Below are 27,201 nucleotides of genomic sequence, written 5' to 3' on the forward strand. Positions count from 1 at the left end.
AATAACACTAAACTAGCAACATAATGCTCATGGAAAGAAGATAAATATGAATTTACCTTTTTCGGCTCAGTACATTCCCGAGCAAAGTGGCCCTTCTTGTTGCAATTATAGTAAGTCATCTTGATTTTAGATTTCTTTCTATACTTTTTTCCTTTCTTCTTGATTATGCCTTGTCCAACAGTAGCACTAGCTTCTTTTCCCTTCCCTTTTCCTTTTGAGAAACATCTTTCTTATTCTTAGATCCAGATGCTCCAACAAAACCTTCATCTATAAAAACTTATCCAGAAATACTTTGTGGATTCTATTTTCTCTGCCTCCAGTTCAACATGGTGTGAGACATCAGTGAAAGTCTTGATACTTTCACTGTGAGTCAGATTTTGTTTAATCATTTTCTAAGAATTAGGAATAGAATGGATAACTGCTTAAACTTGTTATTTATCATTCAACTCATGACCGACAGCTTTTAAGTCCAGAATTATATTTGTCATTTCCCTCAAATGCTAAGCCATGGTAACATTCGAGTGCCTTTGGTAGCTATCAAACTTGATTTTTAGCTAACGAAGTTTGCTTAGACTTACTCCACTATACTTTTCTCTAAGGGGTACCCAGATAGTATGAGCCAATAGTAATGACTCATATTCAAATACTAGGTCATCTACCATTAAACTAATCAATATTCCCTTAGCAGTAAAGTTATTTTTCTTCCATGTCTTATAGACATCAAGATCACGTCTATACTGTGTTGTAAAACCATCAGTAGATTTTTCCATAAATTGATTTACGACCTCTAGAACTTCTTGTTCTTAAAGAACATATTGTATCTTGAGATGTCATATTTTATAATCATCCCATATAATTTCTCTCCCTTGTTTAGTTAAGCTATGATATTCTTAGTAGTCATGACCTAACATAAATAAATACATTATTCAGTAATTTTGTATATTTCATATGTATATAATTTATGATTGACTCAATGTTAATTTAAGTTAATTTACAAAATCAAGTGGCAACTGCGTTGACACTCATCATTTGTACAATCCATTCTAACCAATATTGATCAATTATATTACACACATTCCATCAAATAAACTAATCATTTAGTAAATAAATCAAGAAATGAACACATCATTTAAATGTACTAATCATTTTTTTAAGATTGTTATCATACACATTCATTTTATAGTTTGTTAACACATCACATAACATTTCAAAAACTAAAGGGATTAATACTATTCGTATATAATGTCAGTAAAAATAATAGAACTCTAATAAAATAGATAAAGCTAACACCACCCCCACTAAGAAAAATACTAGTGCAGTGGGCAATACTATCTCGTTCATCTCGAACTCGATTAGGGCAATCTTAAGTAGATCAGCTTCAGGATTCTCTATTTGATCTACATTTGAATCCTCTTCTAGATCCTCCCCAGAATCATCAAGATCCTCTTCTGAATCCTCCTCAAAATGTTTAGGATCCTCTTCTAGATCCTCATGGTGAAATAATTCCACACACAATACTAAATATGAGATGTGTCCTTGATAGTGCCCCCATACATGGTGTGCTATCACCTTGGGATGCCTTGTCAATGATCGAATCAAATTCAAGATCCTATAGTTATCCTAGATTAGAAATCTTCCTATTCAAGTTTCCAAAATAATATATCGAACCGTCTAATATGTCCTTGGAGTCTGTAAACTGGGTCATATTCTATCTCCTCAATTGTCTCCCTCAACCCATTCCATTGTACATCGCGACGAATCATTGTGTATGTATCATCCTCGACATCTAAAATTGTAAATAATAATATCAATATAAAATTGAAACCAATAATAAAATTGGTTCATTCAATTTACACATATGCATAGAACAAACACACAAAATCCATAATCAAATAAGAAAAATAATTTTTTTTTATTTGAGTAGCTTCAATTGATTGACAAACTAGACAAGTCAATTGGGAAACCAGATCTTGAGCATTAGCTTAGTCCCTTGTACACATTAGAACTAATCTAGATAGGTATCCCTTATACATATTGATCCTATCCGAGTGCTGAGTCGATGGTCGCTGGGGACGTGGTGCTCTCGTTGACTCCGCGCAATCTTGTTAGTAACGTAGACCTTCGGTGAGAACCTGCAAGCACAAAATCGAGCCGGGAAGGGGTACCCGACGATTGCCCTCCGATGCTCAAGTCAGCCTCCGGCAGCAAGAAATCGAAGTAGAATGACGAGAATTGTAGCTACAGTGATGAATCGCGCATACCTCCGTTGGAGTATGGGGGCCCTTATATAGGGCTCCCTAAAGGTGCGTGCATGCTTACCGAGACGCGCACGTCTCTCAAAGCATACCTGTAATGAGTGTGTCAAAAAAGCGTGCCAGCCGCTATACCTCAATAGCGTGAGCATATCCCTGACGGGATAGTGGAAACTCCCGTCGTATGATTCTCTGTCTGATCTGATCGCCTACCATGCTGCCTGTCGGCGACACTTGTCTTGAGGAAGATAGAGTTACCCGCCCCTTTTGTCTTACACTAAGCCGGACGGAAGAACCGCTCGGCTGACGTCGCGGTTAGCCGAGCGGGACATTTGCTCAGCTAATCATACGAAGGCCCTGGCGCTGCTCGCATGAGCTCGGGCCCAAGTCGAATCGATCTGTCGAGATGCCGGGTCGGCTTTCCGCCGATCGGGGAGGTGATTCGCCCGGTCGGGCGCCTACAGGGTGTTGACCACCTTGACCTCCTGCCGGTTGGCCCCACCTTTATCACCTGATCACATGCCTTCCCTTCAAGTCTAGTCGAAGGAGGCTGAAAGTCCGACTGACTGGACAAGTAGCCTGGTGAGGAATTGGCTGGTCGGCCAGCCACTGAAATGGATCCCAACGGTTCCTGTAGGACCTGCCTTTTTCTCCCGGTCGGTGCTTTGTGCATTTGTACTTGGTCATTTTTGGATACTTTTCCTTACCACTATCGAGGGGGCGCGGGCCGGTCGGCTATTGCTGACTCCGTCCGAATCTCCTTGTGATATGTGCAGATCGCTTCTATTAAGATCGAGCATGCACCCATTAAATGTTGACCCGTGGGAGGCGCCATGTGTCGGTGATGCAATCATCGCACGTCCGAGATGACAACTGCTGATGTGACGTTTGGCGATTTAAATTCAACGATCAGATGTGCACTTCGATCCTTGCACCCTAGATGGGACGGCTTAGCTCAACCGTGCCTATCTTTATAAAGCTTTGGCGGCGCCGCTTCCCCGGCGCTCTATTTCCGCTTCTCCCCCGTTTGATCCGGCGACTTCATTTGCTTCCAGCGCTCTGTTCCAGTGTTCCGGAGATCCTCAGCTTCCTTCTCCAATACTCCATTTTCTTATAAGCTCTAATCTTCTATTTCCTTGTCTTTTCTCCTAGTCTTTACCGCTTTACGGAGCTCCGTTGCCTCTCGTCGATCCTTTTTTGCTTCCCCGTTGAATTTCCAAGCGAATCCCTTTGTTTCTGTTTTCCGACTAAGGCCAGTTCCTCCCAGCCAGTCGACCCGGCCCTTGGTCCTTGGTACACCACCATGGAGACCAGGTTTGACGTGGACGACTCGACGCGTCTTATAAATGCTTTTGACCTTCCGCCCGACCACGAAATTGTCCTGGTCGGACCATCCGATCGGCCACATAGCCCATCGACCGACACTATCTGTTTCTTTCGAGATCAGTTTGTGGCCGACCTTCGATTTCCCATCCACCCGTTCATTACCGAAGCTTGCAATTCCTTTAATATCCCACTCGCCCAGCTCGTTCCCAATTCCTTCCGCTTGTTATGTGGTGTAGTTGTGCTATTCAAAGTGCACAGCATCCCGCTGACCCCTCAAGTCTTCCACTACTTCTACTATCCTAAACAGTCCGAGCTGGGCACCTACCTATTCCAATCTCGCATTGGCCTAGCCTTCTTCGACAGGATGCCCACCTCCAACAAGCACTAGAAGGAGTATTTCTTCTACATCAGACTCCTCGAGCGTCGAGCTTCCGGACCAAGTGGCAGGTCGGACTTCCCATTCAGCTAGATTTGAAGAGGTATAAGACACAGCCGGACTATCTTCTGCTGGATCGAGACTGCGCTAGAGGGGGGGTGAATAGCGCTCGTGGCTAAATCGTTCTGTTTTCGGAATCATAAAGTTATCGGAGTAATTAAAACATCGTTCAGAAATTAATGCGGCTGAAATGAAATAGAGAAACAAACACAGAAGAACACGGAGGATTTACTTCGTTCGGAGCCTAAGGCGACTCCTAATCGAATGCCCGCGATCCTTGATCGCTTCCAGTGGGCAACAACTATAAGATCATAAATTTACAAAAGATGATTTACAAGAAATGCAATAAATAAATTATACCGACAATAGGAAATTCTAAATTGAAGGTTCGGGTCGTCGGCGTCAAGTTGCAGCACTTCGAGATGAGTTCGTTAGCAGCTAAATGCAGGAGGAAGACTTGGAATTCATTGATGCAAGCTGCTGGTCGAACCCCCTTTATAAATAGTGTTCAAGGCGCCTTGAATGCTACCCAAGGCGCCTTGAATAGGCCGAGTCAACCGCGGAGATAAGGAGCGAACTGGTCGAATCTTATCACAGATTCAAGGCGCCTTCCACTATTCACAGGGAGCCTTCATCTGTTCAAGGCGCCTTCCACTGTTGATCAAGGCGCCTTGAACAGCTTCTCGCAGCCAGCTCCAGCCTTGCACGCGAGGCGCCTCCAAGCTCCATGAAGGCACCTCGGACACTGTTCATCCGAGGCTTTAGGTTGCTCCTTTGCACCTGCAAGATACGTTAGTCCCAAACACTACCCTGCAGCACAAAGTTAGCACAGAATACAATAAATATGATAAGTGAAGTATTGACAGTCTCCGGACTGTCCGAGTCTGACTTCGGGTTTCCAACCGGAAGCCCTAGGTCGACCCGACGCCTACTGTTCCCTCAGCGGGGAACGCATCCTCACCTACTCCCCTCAGGAGAGATTACCTGTTGCCAGTACGATCCTCTAGATCGACTGGACTTTTGCTCAGCACTCGACGCTTCCGGACTTTCTGCTGGACATCCGCTTCCTGGCTAGTTCAGTCTTTCACCTGGTTCGCGACACCAGGACTTTCCACCTAGGGTTACCACCCCCTAGGACTTTTGCCTGAAGTCATCGACCTGCCAAGACTTTCCGCATAGGGTTACCCCCCCTATGACCTAGGGTTACCATCCCCTAGGGTTTTTCCCTTTGCCTAACCGCAGCTAGGATTTTCATGAAATCCTCAAGTAGACTTGTTAGAATACAAAACACTTTAACTTTGAATCCTTTGCCATTATCAAAACACGAGTTCGATCGTCGGATGCTTCCCGCACCAACAATCTCCTCCTTTTTTATTATGGCAACTCAAATTCAAAGTTAAGTAATCAAACGAATAGATGAATACTTTTAACACAGGCAAATTTGCTAGAGTAGATGAACACATTTAACAAGGCAAATTTGCTAGAGTAAAACCCTACGAATTTAAAGTTATAGCATAAACTATATGCTCCCCCTTAACTGTTGCTCCCCCTTTTATATTAATTTAAATTTGAATTTTACATTGAATTTTTTTACATTGAATTTTTTGCTACTCTCCCCCTTTTCCATATATCAAAAATAAATAATAGATATTGAATAACTAGATTTTGAGACCACTTAATAGTCATATTTTTTTAGCTAAGTGAAAAGATGATGTTAGCTCTTTGGAAATTTAGTTAATATTATAAAATTGTTAGGGAGTGTATCATTTTGATAAATAAAATTTTTACTTAGGAGAAAAGTTACTTTTTAATCTTTGAAGGTACCGAGTTAAGTTTTGAAAAACTGTGCAGGAATTTACAATGTTAGATTTCAGAGCTAAGGTTTGGAAATTAAGATTGGAACTTAGCTTAGCTTTTTACAAGTATTGAATTTGAAAACTTAGGTTAACAGTAAACTTAGCTTAAGTTTGAACAATATTTAAATTTTTAGGACAAGGAGGCAGTAATGTAATTAAAAATTTGATTATTCATTCAAAGTCAGTTGGTCCTTAAGTCCAATCATGAGTCATGTTCAATAGATTAACCTTCTAGGTATCAGAGCCCTAAAACAAAGATCAAACATGCTTAACTAGAAAATTGAGTATCCTTTACCAACTGTCGAACCTTTAGTTACTTGCTGATTGCCTACAGGGCAACAGCTTTCACATGGTTAGTCAAGTTAAGTTACATTGGTCAAGATAGATTTGACTAGAGCTGGAAGACTTAACTTGATTGATGAATATTACGTATTTAACACCCAGACTCATATCGATGCACAGATATAAGCATTCTTGAGTCCAGGCTGTACCCTATGCATCTCACGCCGTTCTATGTTTTTCAATCACAATCAAGGTATACCTAGGTGTTTGTGAGATGCTCTGGTTTGAGTCTAGGGGAACATGATTTCTAGGGGAAAGCCTAGGCTAATTCCGTGTTTTGAAAAATCTAGGAAATTGGGAATTTTGAAATTTATTTTTCCTAGAATTTGAAAAACAATAATAAAAACAAGACAAGACACCTACTCTACCGAACACATTCCTATTTGCCTTCTAAGTGCACTGAACTCAAGTTCAGGTAAGGGTTTTGTAAAGATGTCAGCTAGGTTTGATTTGGACTCAACATGGTTGAGTGCAATTTCACCTTTAGCTACGTGATCCCTTACAAAGTGGTGTTTTACCTCTATGTGTTTAGTCCTAGAATGGTGAATAGGATTTTTGGTCAGATTAATTGAGCTGATATTATCAATAAAGATTTTTGTATTTTTATATTCTAGTTGATAGTCTTTTAATGTATGCATCATCCATAACAATTGAGATGCGCATTCTCCTAGGGCTATGTATTCAGCTTCTGTAGTGGATAGAGCAACACAATGTTGCTTTCTGCTTGACCAACTTACTAGGCATTGACCTAGAATCTGGAAGCTACCACTTGTACTTTTCCTATCTAACTTGCACCCAGCATAGTCTGAATCAGAATAGCCATAAAGGTCAAAGGTGTAAGTTCTTGGGTACCAAAGTCCTACATTTAGAGTTCCTTTAATATACCTAAGTATTCTTTTAACATATGTTAGGTGTGACTCTTTTGCACACATACCTACTGCAAACAATATGTCGGGTCGACTTGCAGTTAGATAAAGTAAACTATCTATGGCACTCCTATAGTATTTTGGGTCTACAGGTTTTCCTTCAGGGTCAGAGTCAATGTTTATGTTGGTTGCCATTGGAGTATTTATAATTTTTGAATTTTCCATGCTGAATTTTTTAATTAACTCCTTAACATATTTAGTTTGATAAATGTAGATTCCATCTTTAGTTTGTTTTATTTGTAAGCCTAAGAAAAAGTTGAGTTCCCCAACTATACTCATTTCAAATTCACTTTCCATTAATTTAACAAATTCTTTTAGAAATTTTGAGTTAGTTGAGCCAAAAATTATGTCGTCAACATAGATTTGGGATATAAAGATGTCTTTTTCTATAGTTTTCACGAACAAGGTCGGATCGATTTGTCCTTGGTTAAAGTCTTTGGATATTAAGTAATTAGATAATCTTTCATACCATGCTCTAGGGGCTTGTTTTAGTCCATATAACGCCTTTTTTAATTTAAATACATGGTTTGGGTAGTCTATGTCTTCAAACCCTGGAGGTTGGCTTACGTAGACCTCTTCCTTGATAAATCCATTTAAAAAGGCTGACTTAACATCCATTTGGTACAGTTTGAACCCTTTATTTGCTGCATAGGCTAATAACATCCTAATGGACTCGAGTCTAGCTACCGGAGCATAGGTTTCATCATAGTCTAAGCATTCGACTTGACTAAACCCTTTGACTACTAGCCTAGCTTTGTTTCTTATTATATCATCGTGATCATCCAACTTGTTCCTAAAAACCCATTTGGTGCCTATTATTGATTTATCTATGGGTTTAGGTACAAGGTCCCAGACTTGGTTTCTCTCAAATTGTGCTGATTCTTCCTGCATTGCAATGATCCAGTCTGGGTCAGGTAGGGCTTCTTCTATAGTCTTAGGTTCAATTTTAGAAATAAGGGCAATCTGACTAAGGTTTCTATAGGAAGATCTAGTTCTGACTCCTAGATTTGGGTCACCCAAAATTTGGTCAGGTGGGTGAGAGGTACTTACCCTAGTTGGTCTTATCTGTGGGTCAGAAACTGGTTCTTCTGACTCATTAAGATTAGGTTGCATTTCATCATCTTCGATAGCTCTTGGATTAATGTCAATATTTTCGTTTATATTAGGTGAGCTATTTTCTTCATCAAATATTACATTAGTTGTTTCTTCAACTTTCAAGGTATTTTGATTATATACTCTAAAGGTCCTACTGGTAGAGGAGTATCCTAAGAATATTCCTTGGTTAGTCTTGGGTGTAAATTTTCCTAATTAATCTTTAGTATTTAAAATGTGAACTTTACACCCAAATACTTTTAGATAGTTTAGATTGGGAATTTTATGATAGTAGACTTCATATGGTGTTTTATTGTGAGATTTGTTAATTAAGATTTTGTTTTGAATATAATTTGCAGTATTTATTGCTTCGGCCCAAAATTGATGATTTAAATGATATTCGTTTAACATAGTTCTAGCGGCTTCTTGTAATGTTCTATTTTTACGTTCCACTAGACCATTTTGTTGGGGGGTTTTAGGACATGAAAATTCATGTTGGTATCCATTTATTTTACAAAATTTGGTAAACCTATGATTTTCAACTCCCCCGTGATCACTTCTTATTCTTTTAATTTTAGTATCTTTTTCATTTTCCGTTAATTTGTAAAAATTACTAAATATTTCATAGGTTTCATCTTTTGTTTTTAGGAATTTTACTCATGTGTATCTAGAGTAGTCATCAATTATCACTAGGCAATATTGGTTGACGGTCTTCAGGCCGGGTATTTATAGCCGCCGGTTTGGCTCTGGCGTTTAACGTCGCCGCTCGACGGTCTTCCGGCCGGGTATTTATAGCCGTCGGTTTGGCTCTGGCATTTAACGTCGCCGCTCGACGGTCTTCAGGCCGGGTATTTTTAGCCGCCAGTTCGGCTCTGCCGTTTAACGTCACCGCTTGACAGTGTTTAGGTCGGGTATTTATAGCCGCCGGTTCAGCTCTGGCGTTTAATGTTGTCGCTCGACGGTCTTCAGGCCGGGTATTTATAGCCGTCAGTTCGGCTCTGGCGTTTAACGTCGCCGCTCGACGGTCTTCCGAATTGCCCAGTCGTTCAGAGATGATCTTGCAATCGTTTGCTTTTCAATTTTAACCCTGCAGTCAAAAGGCGTAGGGCAAAGAAGAGATACACGACACTAAATACAACAGCGCACCTTTCACCCAGCTCGGTACGGTTGAAGATGGTTCGCACTCCATGGACGTTCCAGTCGTCGTCCGTCTTCATCTTCTAAATAGTAAGCTCTCGAGCAGAGCTTCTCCACGATATTGAACGGTCTAGCCCACGGAGCCTCCAGCTTGCCGACATCGCCGACCGGTTTCACCTTTCTCCATACTAGGTCGCCGACCTGAAAGGATCGGGGGATCACCCGTCGGTTATATCTTTGCCTCATTCTTTACCGATAGGACGTTAGCTGAGCGGCTGCCTTGGCGCGCATCTCATCCACCAAATCAAGCTCCAGTTGTCTTCGCTCAGCGCTGTCCGCGTCGTACTGTTGCACCTGGTCAGATTCTATTCCGACTTCAACGGGAACGATTGCCTCGCCCCCATACACCATGTGGAAAGACATGACACCCGTCCCCTCCATTAGCGTCGTTCGGATTGCCCACAATACACCTGGAATCGCATCCACCCAGCTGCCCCCGACGTGGTCGAGTCGAACTCGGAGAATCCGCAGGATCTCCCGATTGGCTACTTCGGCTTTCCCATTGCTTTGGGGGTAAGCCATTGAAGTGAAGGCCTACTAGATGTCGTATCCTTCGCACCACTCTCTGAGTTGTTGACCGACAAACTGCCTTCCGTTGTCTGAGATGAGCCGACGCGGGATGCCGAATCGACAAATAAGGTGATGCCAGATGAACTTTTTGACCATATGTTCGGTGATCCTGTCCAGCGGCTCGGCCTCTACCCATTTGAAGAAGTAATCAACGGCAACGAGCAAAAACTTCCGTTGACCAGTTGCCATGGGGAAGGGCCCCACTATGTCCATGCCCCACTGGTCAAACGGGCAAGATACCATGGACGTCTTCATTTCTTCCGTTGGGGCGGTGTGAGTGATTGTGGTACTTTTGGCAGGACAGACAAGTGGATTTGGTCCAAGCGGCATCCTCCTGAAGGGTCGGCCAAAAGTAGCCAGCCAGCAAAATCTTTCTTGCTAGCGAACAACCGCCCGGATGTCCACCATAGGAGCCTTGGTGTACCTCTTGCAGTATGTAGTCGATGTCTTCTGGCTCGAAGTATTTGAGAAGCGGTCGAGAGAAAGCTTTCTTATACAGCTGGTCTCCGATTAATGTGAATCTGCCCGCTCGCCTTCTCAGCAGGTGAGCCTCTTCCCGATCAGGAGGCGTAGCTCCTACTCGCAGAAACTCTATCAGCGCCGTTCTCCAGTCGCTGGGAAAGGTGAGTCCCTCCATCCAGTCGATATGGGCCACGGGGGGCATTTGCTCGATCGGCTGCTGCATGACGATCAACGATATGGAGCTGGCTAGTTTCGCCAGTTCATCCGCCGCTTGATTCTCCGCTCGAGTTACCTTCCTTATAACCACCTCCTGGAAATTGGCTTTCAACATTTTGAAGGCCTCGGCGTAGAGCCTGAGCTGAGCGTTGTTGATCTCGAACGTTCCAGAGAGCTACTAGGCAGCTAACCGTGAGTCCGAATGAATCAGAACTCTGATGGCGCCCACGTGCCGAGCGGCTTGCAGCCCTGCTATGAGAGCCTCGTACTCGGCCTCATTGTTGGTTGCTCGGTAATCCAGCCGAATAGATAGTTGCATCCGCTCTTCTTTGGGGGAGATCAGTAATATTCCCACCCCACTCCCTTTCCGGGTGGAAGACCCATCCACATACACCTTCCAGGTGACTTCGGGCTCGGGGTCTTGCACCTTGGTGACGAATTCTCTTGGTGACGAATTCTGCCAGAGATTGTGCCTTTATGGCTGTCTGGGGCTGATACTGAATATCAAACTCACTAAGCTTCGTGGTCCACTTGATCAACCGCCCTGATGCTTCTAGATTGAGGAGGACCCTGCTCAATGGGCTATTGATCATTACTATGATGGTATGAGTGAGAAAGTACGGACGGAGCCTCCGAGCGGTGAGGACCAATGCAAAGGCAAGTTTCTCGAGACCGGTATAACGAGATTCAACGTCTTTTAATATATGACTCAAGAAGTATACAGGCTGTTCCTCGCCATTTGACCGTACAAGGGCCGAGCCGACCGCGTGATTGATCGAGGATAGGTAAATCTTGAGGGGTTCATTAGCTATCGGCTTGGCTAGCATTGGTAGGGAGTTAAGATAGGCTTTGAGCTCCTCGAACGCCCGATCGAACGCCCGATCGCACTACTCGTCCCACTGGAACTTCGTGGCTCGGCGCAGGATCTTGAAAAACGGTAGGCTCCGGTCAGCAGACTTTGAAATGAACCTTGATAAAGCTGTTATCCGGTCGGTAAGACACTGCGCTTCCCTTAGGTTTCTCGGTGGTAGCATATCTTGTAGAGCTTAACCTTGCTGGGATTAGCCTCAATGCCCCGCTCGGTCACAATGTATCCCAGGAAACGTCCGCTCTTGGCACCGAACATACATTTATGGGGGTTGAGCTTGATTTCGTACATCCGCAGCGTATAGCAGGTCTCCTTTATATCTGCACAGAGATCGGCAGCCTGGAGCGATTTAATCAATATATCATCTACATATACCTCCATATTGCACCCGATCTGCCGCCTGAATACTTTGTTCATAAGACGCTGGTAAGTGGCCCCAGCGTTCTTTAAGCCGAACGGCATCACGTTGTAGCAGTAGGTGCCATCCGTCGTGATGAAGATAACCTTCTCCCGGTCCTCGCGGGCAAGCGGCACCTGGTGGTATCCTTGGTATGCATCCAGTATACATATTAGCTCGCACCCGGCGGTTGAATCTACCACCTAATCGATTCTGGGCAGAGGATAAAAGTCCTTCGGGCATGCTTTGTTCAGGTCCTGAAAGTCGATGCTGACTCTCCATTTGTTGTTGGCTTGGAGACGAGCACTACGTTCGCGAGCTAGCTCGGGAATTGCACCTCACGTATGTGGCCGGCCTCCAGGAGCTTCTCAACCTCCGGTTGGATTATTTGATTCCGTTCGGCACTGAAGTCTCTCTTCCGTTGCTTTACTGGCCGGGCGTCCGGTCGAACATAGAGATCGTGCTGAGCTATTCTTGGGGAAATACCGAGTAGTTCGTGTGTCGACCATGTGAAGACATTGTGGTTTTGTTGGAGGCATTTGATGTGCTCTTTCCTTTGTTCCCCCTCCAGGTCAGATGCTATGAAGGTGGTGGCCTCCGGTCGGCAGGGATAAATCTGCACTTCCTCCTTTTCCTCATAAACTAAAGTAGGAGGTTTCTCGGTTATAGTATTTACCTCGATCCGGGGTGTCTTCCGTGCGGATCTGGCTTCAGAGCGGACCATTTCCATGTAGCAGCGCCGAGCTGCTAGCTGGTCTCCTCGGACCTCTCCTACCTGGTCCTCGACGGGGAATTTTATTTTCTGACAAAAAGTCGAGACGACCGCCCGAAACTCGTTGAGAGCGGGTCGCCCCAGGATCATGTTGTAAGCGGAGGGGCCTCTAGCACGATAAAGTTAGTGGCCCGCGTCCTTCGGAGCGGCTCTTCTCCTAGCGATATGGCTAGTTTGGTCTGTCCGATCGGTAGAACCTCGTTTCTTGTGAACCCGTACAGTGGGGTTGTCATGGGCAACAGCTCGGCTCTTTCAATCTGGAGTTAGTCGAATGCCTTCTCGAAGATGATGTTGACCGAACTGCCTATGTCAATAAATATGCGGTGAATAGTATAATTGGCTATTACCGCTTTAATGATGAGAGCGTCGTCATGCGGTACGACTCCCACGAGGTCCCTCGGACCAAAGCTAATCTCGAGCTAGTTCGCTGTAACACCCACTAAGCTTTTAAGATAAATATGAGAATGATGAATTTGCCTTAGAAAAATATTAGTAGAATGTTGAACCAAAAAGAAATAAAAAGAAATAAAAATAGGGAGTTGTCAAAGATTGAACCTTGAATCTCTCATGATGTAAATGATAGGATTAATGGGTAATAACCAGTTGGGATAGGAATGAAATATTGATAGCAAAGGAGGGAAACTCATGATAAGGATGAGAGTAAAAGCTAGCCAAAAGAAAACAAGAAAAGAACAAGAGAAAGGCAACTTGCCTTCCTTCTTTTCTCTCCCTCTTCCTCTCTCTTTTTGCCGTGACTTAAAGAGGACCATTAAGGGGATTCATTCCCCCTTGTTTCATCATGAATGATGAGAACAAATAAATAAATAAAATAAATATAAAATGGAAAAAAAGGGCTAAGGGAGAAGGAAAGCAAAAACCAATTTTGCTACCTCTTCCCCCTTAACATAAAAGGGAGCATGTGAAGAGAAGATTTGATTTTTCTCTCATTTCTCTCATTCTCCCCTCTCCATCACCGAGAACCTCAGCCCCCTCTCCTCCATTTTCGGCCCCCAAAACAAAGTTTCTCCTAGGATACAAGTAAGGCTACCAAGGGAAAACAAAGGAGGAGAACAAGAAGAAGAAACCCTTTCTTCCATCACCACACTTTAGAACCACAAGCGAAAAGGATGTAAGTATCCCCTCACCTGTGGTACAAGTAGTTTTGATGTGTTTTTGGATTTTATGAGTATTTTAAAACCTAGAACAAAGTTGTGAAAAATTCGGCCAAAGGAAGGACTTGTGATCATAGGAATGTTTAAAATAAGCCTTGATTCATGATAATTTTTCTATGCTTTGTAAGAAGGTTTTCTATCATATTTTTATATATATGTGATGTTGGATTAGAGATGTATCTAACCCTAGAGTTTTGGCCAAAAAGGTTTTATAAGGGCTAGGGAATTTATTTGTTTACCTAACTTGCACAAAACCCTCTAAATAAATGGTTAAGGATCCATTATTGTTTTCATACTTGAAGGTTACTTGGAACCAAAAGTATCCCACTCACAAGTTTCGGCCAAGGAAGGGTTTAGGGTTAGGAATACTTTGAATTTAAACTCACCATGTTTATATGATAGAATATAGAGTTTCTTAAAGAAGTTGCATGCTTGTATGTTGATAGAAACTCATGAACACCGCTCTTAAGGTTTCGGCCATGGTAAGGTGGATGGCTTAGAATATCTTAAACAGATTTTTAACATGCTCAAAATCTCCATGACAATAAGATATGAAAGTTGTTTAATGCTCCCATGCTCAATTAGGGTATAGGAAAATTGGTTGCATGATATATGATAATTATGACCACAAGGGTCCTAGCTTGTTGTGAACCAAATTTATATGTATAGTTCTTTGATATTTTTTCCATAAAACTTGTTTAGGTTTTCCATACTTTAGGCCACCTAAACCTAGTTTAAAAACTTGGAAGGTTTCGGCCAAACATATGCTATGAGATAAAGAAAGGAAAAACCTAGGAAACCTAAGACACAATTTAAATGTATGCTTATAGTGCTTGACTTTTATACATGTTATGAAATGTGTTATGACTTTCTATGCTTTTATGCCATTTGAACAAATTCTATGCTTGATGAGGTTTGGCCATGTAGGGTTTAAAGACCTAGAAACCCTAAAATTTAGACCTCATGTGTTAAAGATGCTTCTTATGAAATTGAGATAACATGTTGATTGTGTTCACATGCTTATATAATTAACTATGATTCAAATGGATACCTTAAGGTCTCGGCCATGAAAGGGATACATGCCCTAGAAACCCTAGAACTTACATTGAACATGCTCATGTCACTCTCCATGAAATATGAAATGTAGAAAGCTAAAAAATTCACATGCTATATGTTGTTTGTGACCTAAATTGATGCTGAGGGAAGTGTCGGCCATGACCACTTGTATGATGCCATTTATAAATTTATACATGATGTTAGAGTAAGTTCACATGCTTGTATGCTTGCTTGAAAACCTAAATGAGTACTTGTAAGTTTCGGCCATGACATAATTTTAAGGGCTTAAAGAATTTAGGAACTAGCTCAATTGTGCTTACCATATTCCTTGGAATAAATGCTATAAATATGGTTAAGGTTCCCATGCTTTATGTCACTTAGAACCATGTTTCACACTTGTTAATGTTCGGCCAAATGAGGTTTAAGGACTTGGAGAACTTAGAGTCCAAGTAAATCTTGTTTATAATACTTCCTATGAAAATGATATGTGGATGAATTAGGTTCTACATGCTTGGATGTTGTTTAAAACCTAAATTGGCACCTAAGAGGGTTTCGGCCAAGATAAGAACCCAAGGGATTAGGAAGCGTAGTACCCAAATTAATCATGTTACATTGTTCCTTATGATTGAATGAGCACATGATACACTTTTATGCTTAGACATGTATGCTTGTGAGCTATACAAGATGAGAATTTCTACGATATGTTATGAGTTCAAAATATGCATGTTTTATGTTATGATATGTGGGTAAATTTTACATTCTTTGATGATATGATACGAGCTAAAAATATGCATGCTTATGTTATGATAGGTGGTTAAATTATGCATGCTTTGATGCTATGTTTAGTGCTTAAAATATGCATGCTTTCATGATATGCTATGTGGTTAAATTATGCATGCTTTGATGCTATGTTTAGTGCTTAAAATATGCATGCTTTCATGATATGCTATGTGGTCAAATTATGCATGCTTGATGATATGCTTTATGCTTAAGATATGCATGTTTTTATGATCTATGCCTAAGTGATGCATATTGTTATGATATGATGTATGCCTAAGTGATGCATATTGTTATGATATGATGTATGCTTAAGTGATGCATATTGTTATGATATGATGTATGCCTAAGTGATGCATACTTTTATGGTATGATGTATGCCTAAGTGATGCATACCTTTATGACATGATGTATGCCTAAGTGATGCATACCTTTATGATATGATGTATGCCTAAGTGATGCATACTTTTATGACATGATGTATGCCTAAGTGATGCATACTTTTATGATATGATGTGTGCCTAAGCGATGCATGCTTTTATGATGTATGATATGTATCAGTATGACATGTACTTTACTTTATATGGCTTGTACCAAGGGTGGGCTCCATAAGCGCCCCGGGGTCGATGGAATAAGACTCGGGCCTCGTTAGAGATGGGCTCCTAAGTGCCCTAGGTCGATGGAGTAAGACTCGGGCCTAGTATGTTTGCCTTGTAGGGTTCAAGACTTGCTACCTTGGACCTACATAGGTTGCGCGCAATATGTAAGTGGTACACAGCCGGGATCCCCTTTAAGTTGAGATTATGTTCATATATATATGTAAGAAGAAATGGTTTTAAAGATCATGAGACATACACATGTTTTTCGGATACATGTTTTTCAAAATCATATGCATATACCCTATGATGATTTATATGCCATGGTTAGATATGATTATGTTATGTTCCATGATATGTTCATGTGTATGATATGCCATGACTCCTTATGATGATATGCCATGATTAGATACGATTATGTTATGCTTCATGCTATGCTTTACGCTATGATATGCCATGACTAGTTATGATTTCTTCATGTTGCATGATATGCTTAAAAGAGTATGTTACATTATGTCATGACTAGTTGAAGTGATGCCATGTTGAGACATTCTTTGATTATACTATGATTTTCGGTTTTAGTGAGTAGGAAAGGAACTTACTGAGCCATGAGTGCTCACAGCTTACTGTCCTTGTACCACAGATAAAGGAAAAAGCTGGATGAGCTAGAGGAGCAGCTGGAGAGGCAAGGAGATGTGTGTGGCAGTGGCTAGGCAACTAAATAAGAACCTGCTTTAAAAACTTTTAAAGAACTACGCTTTGGTATCATGAATTGTAGTACCTTATGTGTGACTTGATGTTATGTTTCTACTAATTTTGATATCATGTTATTGAGGCACTGATAGTGTAGTTCGAATTTGATAAAAAGGAAAACAAAAGAAAAGTTTTTATTAAACTAAGAAAATTATTCTAAGTCTTCCACTGTTATTTGTACATAGAGTATCATAGCCCCGTCCCTTAGGGTTAGCAGAGAGGGTGGGCGTTACATTCGCCTTCTCTTCACTGCAGCCCACAACGTGGATCCTTAGCTGCCGAGCATGCGACTTCCGGGCTCGGTTAGAATTCCCACTGGTGGGCCCTCTTGCTATGATATTGACCTCCCCCCGAGCGACATTGCTTCTGTTTTCTTCCTCCCGTGCGGATGGTCTAGCTCGCTTGTGAGAGGTCCGGGGCTGATCACCGTGATGTGGTCGCTCGGATGATCGCCTAACTTCTCGTCGCCCGGCGTCCCGGTGTCGATGCGCTGGTTGGGCGAGGGCGATCGGCGACGATAGTTTCTTGGCGCCGGCAAGACAACTGGGGCGAACCCTCGACAATCGCGGGTGTTGTGGCTAGCCGACTTGTGTAGGGAACAAAACATGGGAGTTCATACCTTTCCCTTCGGCCTCGGCCGTTCGGTAGCCACGTGTTGGACGACATGCGGCTTGGTCTCGTAATGTTGTCAGGCCCCCTCAGCTCGGGCCCCTCTAGGGAGCTGGTGGCTGATAGGTGGCCTCCTTTCAGTCGACGCGGATGGTTCTGATGGCACCACCTTCCTTCTGGCCGCTTGTGCTTCCTCCATGTTGATGTATTCGCTCACCTTCTTCAGCATATGGTGGTAATCGTGGGGCGGCTGTCAAATGAGCAAACGGAAGAAATCCCCATCGACCAGCCCTTGGGTGAAGGTGTGCATCATGGTCTCGGATGAAACTGTCGGGATGTCCATGCCTACCTGGTTAAATCATTGGATGTAGGTTTGGAGAGTTTCTCTGACCCCTTGCTTCATGGAGAACAGGCTGACGCTAGTCTTCTAGTAGTGTCTGCTACTTGCAAAGTGGTGGAGGAACGCTATCCGGAAGTCCTTAAAACTCTGAATCGATCCGTCCGGCAACCTCCGGAATCATCGTTGCACCGAGCCGGACAGGGTAGTGAGGAAGACCCGACACTTAACTCCGTCAGTGTATTGATGTAGAGTAGCGGCGTTATCGAACTTACCGAGATGGTCGTCCGAGTCAGTCGCACCACTGTACTCTCCAATCGCTAGGGGGGCATAGTGACTCGGGAACAGATCTTGCAGAATCGCCTCTGAGAATTGGCGATTGATCCGCTCGGGCGAAGAATCGGTCCGAGGTGCCTTGCCTTTCTTGATGTCCCACACAGGTGCTTCATCGGCTGACGATCCTTGGTTGGCCTGCGCGAGTTCGGAGGGGGTCTAGAATAGGGCCCGATGGAAGGGAATTTGCGCGGGTGGTGCATCTCCTGGCGTGCCAGTCTGCCCTTTGTTCGGTGCCCAAGTAGAAAATTGTTCCAGTCGATCTTCCAACGCCGCTTGGCCACCAGATGCCGAGGTGGCCTGATGCGCAAGCCGCTCGGCTTGTGCCCTCTGCTGTTGCTCTACTATTTTTGTCGCTCACGCCTAGAAGACCGCGTCCGGTTCTTCTGGAGAGAGCGCCATGGTGTGTGAGCGTCCAGCTTCCTCCATCTTCTCGGCTCAGATTCAGGTGCGTTCCCACAGACGACGCCAATTTGATTCTGTCCGAGTGCTGAGTCGACGGTCACTAGGGACGTGGTGCTCTCGTTGAGTCCGCGCAACCCTATGAGTAACGTATACCTTCGGCGAGAACCTGCAAGCACAAAACCGAGCCAGGAAGGGGTTCCCGGCGATGACCCTTCGACGCTCAAGTCAGTCTCCCGCAGCAAGAAATCGAAGTAGAATGACGAGAACTGTAGCTACAGTGATGAATCATGCATACCTCCGTTGGAGTTTGGGGGTCCTTATATAGGGCTCCCTGAAGGTGCGTGCACGCTTACCGAGACATGCACGCCTCTCAAAGCATACCTGTAATGAGCGTGTCAGAAAATTGTGCCTGCCGCTATACCTCAATAGCGCAAGCATATCCCTGACGGGATAGTGGAAACTCTCGTTGTACGATTCTCTGTCTGATCCGACCGCCTACCATGCTGCCTGTCGGCGACACTTGTCTCTAGGAAGATAGAGTTACCCGCCCCTTTTTTCTTACACTAAGCCGGACGGAAGAACCGCTCGGCTGACGTCGCGGTTGGCCGAGCGGGACATCTGCTCAGCTAATCATACGAAGGCCCTGGCGTTGCTCGCATGAGCTCGGACACAAGTCGAGTCGATCTGTCGAGATGTCAGGTCTGCTTTCCGCCGATCGAGGAGGTGATTCGCCCGGTCGGGCGCCTACAGGGTGTTGACCACCTTGACCTCCCGCCGGACAGGCCCTACAGGGTATTGACCACATTAACCTCCCATCGGACGGGCCCTTGTTGACCACCTTGGCCTCTCGCTGGACGGACCCTTGTTGACCACCTTGGCCTCTAGCCGGACGGGCCCCACAGGGTGTTGGCTACCTTGACCTCCTGCCGGTCGGCCCCACCTTTATCACTGGATCACATATGTATTGTTGTTGTTTAACCTGAGTTTATTTAAATTAATCTCAGACTTATTGATAAACTTGAGTTCATATGATCAAACCAAGGCTCATTGGATTAAATCTGGCTTATTTAATCAAATTTGGCATATTAGGCAATCTAGACCAATTTAATCCAACCCCAGCCAAGTCCAATTTATCATATACATGACATAAAAAAAAAGTAATCTATTTTCTTTACCAACATCCATAAAAAAACTTTTGGTTTTCTGCCAAGCCAACATATATGAAACGAAAGGTTTCATTTTTTGCCTTTGATTTACTAAAATCAAACTTTCTCTCTCCCTTTTATTTTTGTGTTTTATTTTATTTTATTTATTTATTTTTATTATTTAAAATCAAGCATTATCTCACTTATTTTGATTCGTCGCGATCCCCTTTTCTCAGCCCCCCCCCCCTCCCAATGCCCTTTTCCAATGATGAGCACGGTGGCTGTCTGATCGTCGGCCTTCAAAAGCAAATACCAATGCTTATTGGCCACGGACACCTATCGCCAGCCACCTGATGTGGTTGCCGACACTCCTAACACTCCCAGTGATAGTAAAATTCCATGGAGCAAAACTCCTATAGTAATTCATTCACCATCAAACAGAGGTAACTTTCATGCTTTTACAATCTTGGCTCTATACCATTCTAGTGATCTAAAGCATGAAATACAGGAAAAATGAAATATATAAAACTATAATTACTCATAATGGATGACGACGACAAATCTCAACAATTTCTTCATGCTTGTTATTAGAAGAACAATCACAAGCTGAACTACCCCTCAAAGGTCCATGAACCAAATCCCTTTCTTGCAAATGGATGAACCAACCTTAATATGTTCTCTCTCGATTGACCTCTGCACTGATTGTCTTGGACACTTTTTATGCAAAAGGAAAGTGACAGTAACATCTCTAATTAAAGAGGAAGACGAAGGGGAAGAGGTACCCTTTCACCTTTTTAACTCTAATATGTTAGTCTAATGATGCGCCTCCTAGCTCTGATACCAAATTATAGGATTGGTTTTGACACTAGAGGAGGGTGAATAATGTAATCATCATTTTTGTTGTTCTTTTCTTTTCTATCAAAGATGCTAGAAATACACAGCAGAAATAATAAATGTAAAAACAATATATAAGAAAAGTAAGACACCAAATTTTTATTTGATTCCTAACCCCAATGGTTAGTGTATCCAAGGCTATGCATGAAGCAGTCGTCCACTAGTGTATTTCTACTTTCTAGACTCTTCTGGAGGTAGAGAAACCTCTTACAAATAAGATAGAAAGAGTATGCAATATAATAACAAAACAAGTGAAACAAAAACCCATATGATCATATTTGAAGCTTTAAGTGATGTGACACTCCTATTGGTGCTTCCTGGACTACACGAGCACGAGCATGAAGATGGATGTTTGCAAGAGTTATTGGAAGACATTGCATTGACTCCCCTTTTATACAATTTGATCGGCATTTTCTCAATTGATTGGAGACCCCTCCAGTCGCCTAGACGATGTTGACTGGTTACAAACTTGATCAACTTCAAGATAAGTTTTTGACCTCACGGTCAACCGGACCCTCAAATTGCCTACAACTTGGCCAAAACTCATCCATTGACCAAACTGCTCGAAGTTGATAAAGTTCCCCTCGGGCCAACTAGAAGCTCAGGACGCCTGGAAGATCTTCGGGTCGCCTAGAAGATCTTCGGGTCGCCTAAAGCCTCAAGTTGCTTCGAAACTTCTAAGGTCAACTAGAATAGCGTTATTCCAAATTTGGTCTAGTTCTCCTGAAAAGCTTCAATCTCCCAAGTCTTCATCCAACAGTTGTTTCTTGTTGCACAAATAAGCAAAACTTAGAATTTGATTTACCTAAACCTACTAGGTTCAATTTCTTGAAGTTCACTCATCCAAGACTTCTCTCTTTGCCAAGCAATGAACTCCCTGCTGACTCCACTTGGATTTGTTTATTAAGAAATAATCTCCTAGTTGATTCCACTAGGACATGTTTGTCAAGAAATTATTGGTACTTGGAGCACCAGATAATTGAACGTACTATTCACCTCCTCTAGCACTTCTTTGATCTTACAACGATCATCTCCCAACTAATTCCACTTGAACTTTAGTTGCTTAGCTTCACTCACTAGCCACTGAGACTTTTTTACTGCTTAACTTCACTTCTTATGACTTTGCTATTGCCTGGTTCCCAATTAGAACTTTCACTGTCTAGTCTTGCTAGGACTTCCACTGCTTAGCCCTACTAGGTCTTTTCATCAATTTGCCAAGTATCTGGTTCTACTTGGACTTCTCACTTACATCCAAGTTTTAAATCAATCTTGACTTTGCTTGGTTTCTTAACTTAACTTAATTAATCATGATCAAGTTATTTGGTCACCTTTAACTAAATTCCCTAAAATATATTGTGCAAATCAAACTATAAAAATTCCAGGGACGATTGCACCAATAGTATCTTCTATTATAGTTGTTTTTTTAAAAGAATTCTCTATCTCTAAAAGATGGTTGAAAAGAAGAAAAAAAATGATTTTTTAACAGTTAACTCATGAGAATTTACAAGTTCATAGATAGTAAAATAGAAATCCAGATTCCAAACCATGTAAATTCAGTATTAATGCTTTCTTATTGTAATTATTGATGCACTCATATCTATTTTAACTTATTCCCTTTAGATAACTTATATTTTCATTGTGTTAACTACTATAAATATAATAAATTTTTCTGAGCTTAATCATATGTTTTCAGTATACTTAATATTATATTTCTATTGTGGTTCTATCTTTCACTATATTACTATATTATTTTGAAAAATTCAAAATAGTTTTTTCTGCTCTATTAATCCTCTCCTATAGAGTCAAACTCAATCTTGGATGCTTTAACTTTGTAAATATTTTTTTTTCTAACTTTAGACGTATAGAATCATAACTCAGTATATATGTGAGTAAAAATGAAGGAGCCCCCTTTTTTAAGGAATCTGTCATGGTGGCCTCTTTGTTTTTTTTATTAAAAAGATGCTCAATCCCACAAGTGCTATCATAAAATGAGATAGCTTTATTACATGATATTCTTTCCTGCCATATAAATTAAATTTAGATTTGACATTCAGCAACATTTATATTTTAATAATTATAATTTCAGAACTGATATAATAATAGACTCATCTTGTTTAATAATATTTACATGTCGTAGTTACTATAATATTACAATAGATAAATTTTATATCTTCTATAATATATATTTATCTTATTCAATAATATTCATATTATATCGATTATAATCTGTAATTGTTATAATTATGATAATAACTATGAAATTGTTATCGTATTTTGTTCATGTAATGGGTTGAGTGAAAATAATAATGTGTAATAGAGATAGAACGTCATTAAAAATGAAAGAAAGATGCGCTGTTGATGTCCATTGATTTTTACCCTCTATATATATATACGTTTTAATAAATTTTCAAACTGTGCATCTTTAGTTAATTAGATGTGCCTTTAATTAGTCTAGAAATTTATATGCCTTCAAACGAAAGTAACTTAAGGAAAACAAAAAAATTAACAATTATCTTTTTAAAACTAATTATAGTGCAATAAAGAGGCAGCGTTGCTAACCGGAAAGTCTCGAATCCGTCGAAATCAACGGCGGAGCGGTCGGAGCGCAGGTTGGCGAGGGGGATATGGAGACCCTCGACCCAGTTGAGCTTCTTGAGGGGGAGATTCATCGCTGGCGTGCCCCAGAAGTAGGCGATGCTGGGGCAGGCGAACCGCGCGGCCTTGGCGTCGAAGGGGAGCGATAGGAGGCGGCGCGCCTCCGCCTCGATCTCCGCCTTCAACGCAGTCGGTATCCCGTGGTTGACCAGCCGGAACAGACCCCACTGGCGGCACGCCTCCCCCAGCGAGGCCGCGTCAAGGCGCTGCAGGTCGATCGCCACGACGTCAAAGGAGGAGATCGCCCTAGGCGGCAGAGGTGGCGGCGGAGGGGCGCCGCCTACGCCCGCATTGCATTGGAGAAAGAAGGGCGGGTAGGATACGAGCTCGGGATCCGGAGGCGGCGGCGGATGCACTGGTGCTTGGTCCTTCTCAGGCGACGCCATCGAGAAGAGAATGAGGGGACGGGAATTCGGAAACGGTGGTGTTATTGCGATTTTGGCAATGCGAAGAATCTAATTCCATTGGCCTGCCGACGACGCCAATTTTGCAACTTTTGTCCTCTTTTTTCCGCTTGGGCCGCTGGCATCACTGCTGAGGTGGCTGATTTATTATAAATTTTAACTTTATCCGACCAAGAAAATAATATCCAATATTTTCGTATCATATGGTTAACCTGATGTAATGTGAGTTAGGCATCTTATTTATCCATATCCTCTATTTTTTTTAATTATTAAAACATCAATCTCACTGAGAATTTAATATTGGATAAAAATTAAAATGACGCACTAAATTAAGAGAAACCCCCAATGAATATTTTATTTTAAAAAAACACATTTGGGCTTTTATTTTAAGAATACTCTACTTAATATTTTTGTAGCTACATGTCGTTATTATGTTGTGTAAAAGTTATCGGATAATTATTATACTGTGTATAAGTTATTAAGTAGTTGTTATAACCTATAAAAGTTAACAATCAGTTGCTCCATGTTATACCAACTACCTGCTAGCTTTTACATATCGATCATGATTGTATAATATTTATTTGAAATGTATTTGATGTCATGAAGTCTTCTTAGTTTGTTTTACTTATTTAAATATTAATTTAATAAAATTATCAATCTCCAATAAATAAAATCAGCATAAGATCTATTGTAAAAGTTAACAACAAGTTACTATACTTTATAACAGCTACCTACTAACTTCTACATAGTCAATAGTAATAAGATAATATTCAGTTAAAATATATAGTGAATGTCATAGAGTTCTGTTAGTTAATTTTGTTTATTAGAATATTATTTTTACTAGGTGATCACTCTCCCATAAGCAAACATCAACCTAAGATAATATTATTGTAGAAGCTAGCAATCGCTGTTATAATTATAGCAGCTATTTGTTTTTTTTACATAGACAATAATGATCAAATAATATTGATTTAAAATATAGTAGTGTCATGAAGTTCTCTTAGTTTATTTTACTTATTGAAATGTTATTTGAACTAGATTATGACTCTCCAATAAATAAAATGAATATAAAATTATAACATTATTATAGAAGCTACCAATTAACTGATGCACATTATAAAAATTAGCAATCAACTGTTATATATTGTAGAAGTTAATAGCCAGTTGTTATCTATTGTAGAAATTAGCAATCAACTATAATCTAAATCTTAAAATGGATCCATGAGTATTTTGATGGTCTACTTTAAATTTAGTGTCTATGTGACTTTAATTGAAAAAGAGATATAATGATTTGTCAAATGATAGATATCCTTTGATTTTTATCCTTTAATATTTAAAATATTTTTTTTTATATTTCAGCTTTTATATATATATATATATATTTATTGATGATTATTTTGCAAACCGAAAGCAAATTGTCTTATTTCTGATTGGAGAGAGAGAATCAAGTAGTTAGCATAGATGCCTAAACATGTACCTTCAAAATTGAGAGGAATCAAAAAGGACAAGAAGGATGCTACATGCCAACCAACTTCCCTATCAGGGTCCAGACATGATAAATCTAAAAAAATCTGCTGGATTCTTAGACTAGCTCAGGCCTATATTGGGGAAGGTTGGCTAGGGGGTCCTCCAAATTGAAATATGGAGTGGGTTGGAATTGGCCAAATTATTTAGAGCTCCGTAGAGAAAGTTTGTGTCAGATGAAAATGAAATTGATTTTGTCCACATTAAAGTAGTTTGTCTCATTTGAAATGCTTTGCGGTTATAATTAGCAGAGGGTGCTGTCAAGATAATCAAACTCATTGGATTTGTTTGATTATCTAAAATAAAATTATTTACCAATACTTATTCTAGAATATGTATGATGATAATCATAGTTGACGCGAGATTTGATCTTGTCTTCCTCAGTTCTCATGCCTCTCCTTTTCCTCCTCCCATACTTCTTTGGCGGCCTCTCAGAAGATGTGCTACATGTCAACACTTGTCCACGAGCACCCGTGTGATACTTTCGATTGTCAAGTCAGTTTTGAGTTGAGGGTTGGGGCCCATGGATGCGTGAGGGAAATGTTGTTTTTTTGACAGCATGAATCAAACATAGAAAAAATCTATAATCACTCACATGATCTTCCGAAGAAGTCGTCGGACGTCGCTGTTGTTGGAAGCACAATCACAGGTAACCGAAAAGTGCTTCAAGGTTCACGAGCCAAATTCATTTCCTCTCAGATGTTCTTCTTTGCTCAACACACACTGATCACCATCGCCTCTCACTTTTCTTATGCTCTTGCCCACTTCCCTTCTCATGGCTTGGACACACCATTTATAAGAAGATTGAGGAAGACGAAGGGGAAAGGACGCCCCTTCGTCTCCTTGGTGTTTGCAGCAAAGAGGCGTTTGCAACAAAGAGAGAAATGAAGGGGAAATGGTGCCCCTTCGTCTCCTGAACATCTAACATCTCTTACTCGTCCAAGTCAATCCATAAGGTTATATGATCACATAGACCATGTCAGTCACATAAACTACGAGCTGATCATGTCATAATGTCAAAGCTAAATATTAATTGGTCACAAAGACTGATTAAGTCATATAGACTATTTGACGATCAGGTCATGAAGACCAGAACAAAATTAATTAGTCACAAAGAATAAATAAGAACATCCATTCCATACACTAGGAAAAATGGTTCGTGCGACAACAAGCATACTGAGCATTTATTGCTAAGAAGATTATTACACCTTACATAGCTGCTCTTTAGAATGAATCAGAGACATCAATGACTTGCCTTTACCCCAGATTAAATTATTTACATTATTATGAACATTTCTAATCCCTCATATTGACTATATGTCAAGAGCATGTTCAACATCTCTAATTAAACAAATTATTCATAATTAAATTTTATGTACTGAACTAAAAATATAACTGGTACCAATGAATAAATGTCACAGATGTAAATCAATCTTAATCTTCATTTTTAGCTAGAATCTATTCATTCTAATCAGTCATTTTCCTAGTTATGCTCCATAGACCGAATCATCCATAGTCAATAGGAAACATGCTAAAGTAGCAAACACTGATCATAACTTCAAGTAGATAGCTAAATAGTCACTTAGGGTAAGATTAAGATTAACTTATAATCTCAAGGATCTCACATAGTAGAGAAGCAGAGATTCATTCTCCTACTACCCTTCTTGTCGCCATAGCAGATGTGGTATGAATTACATGCTACGATGTTATTCTCTTTACTAAAAAGAGTGTATATTTTTCTCAAAATTTAACATCGTACAGATTTTGATCTAGACATACCTAATGTCTAATCCTGAATTCAACATATGAATTTCAATATGGCTTTAAGC

The 27,201-nt window shown here is 41.2% G+C and overlaps 1 protein-coding gene across 2 annotated transcripts in view; it reads right to left on the bottom strand.

Annotated features, from left to right (window-relative positions):
• The window catches only part of LOC122041129 (gibberellin 2-beta-dioxygenase 8-like), a 133,927-nt gene extending 109,988 nt beyond the window's left edge, over nucleotides 1-23,939 (bottom strand). The window contains exon 1 of one of the 2 annotated variants that reach the window (XM_042600727.1): nucleotides 23,349-23,936. In XM_042600727.1, the coding sequence (XP_042456661.1) occupies nucleotides 23,349-23,830 (482 nt within the window). In that variant the 5' untranslated portion in view covers nucleotides 23,831-23,936. Of the gene's footprint in view, nucleotides 1-23,348 lie in introns of both variants that reach the window. The other variant, XM_042600728.1, reaches the window with a different exon arrangement.
• Nucleotides 23,940-27,201: the final 3,262 nt, after the last annotated feature.

Source organism: Zingiber officinale, chromosome 2A (genome assembly GCF_018446385.1).
Source record: "Zingiber officinale cultivar Zhangliang chromosome 2A, Zo_v1.1, whole genome shotgun sequence".
Lineage (NCBI taxonomy): Eukaryota > Viridiplantae > Streptophyta > Magnoliopsida > Zingiberales > Zingiberaceae > Zingiber > Zingiber officinale.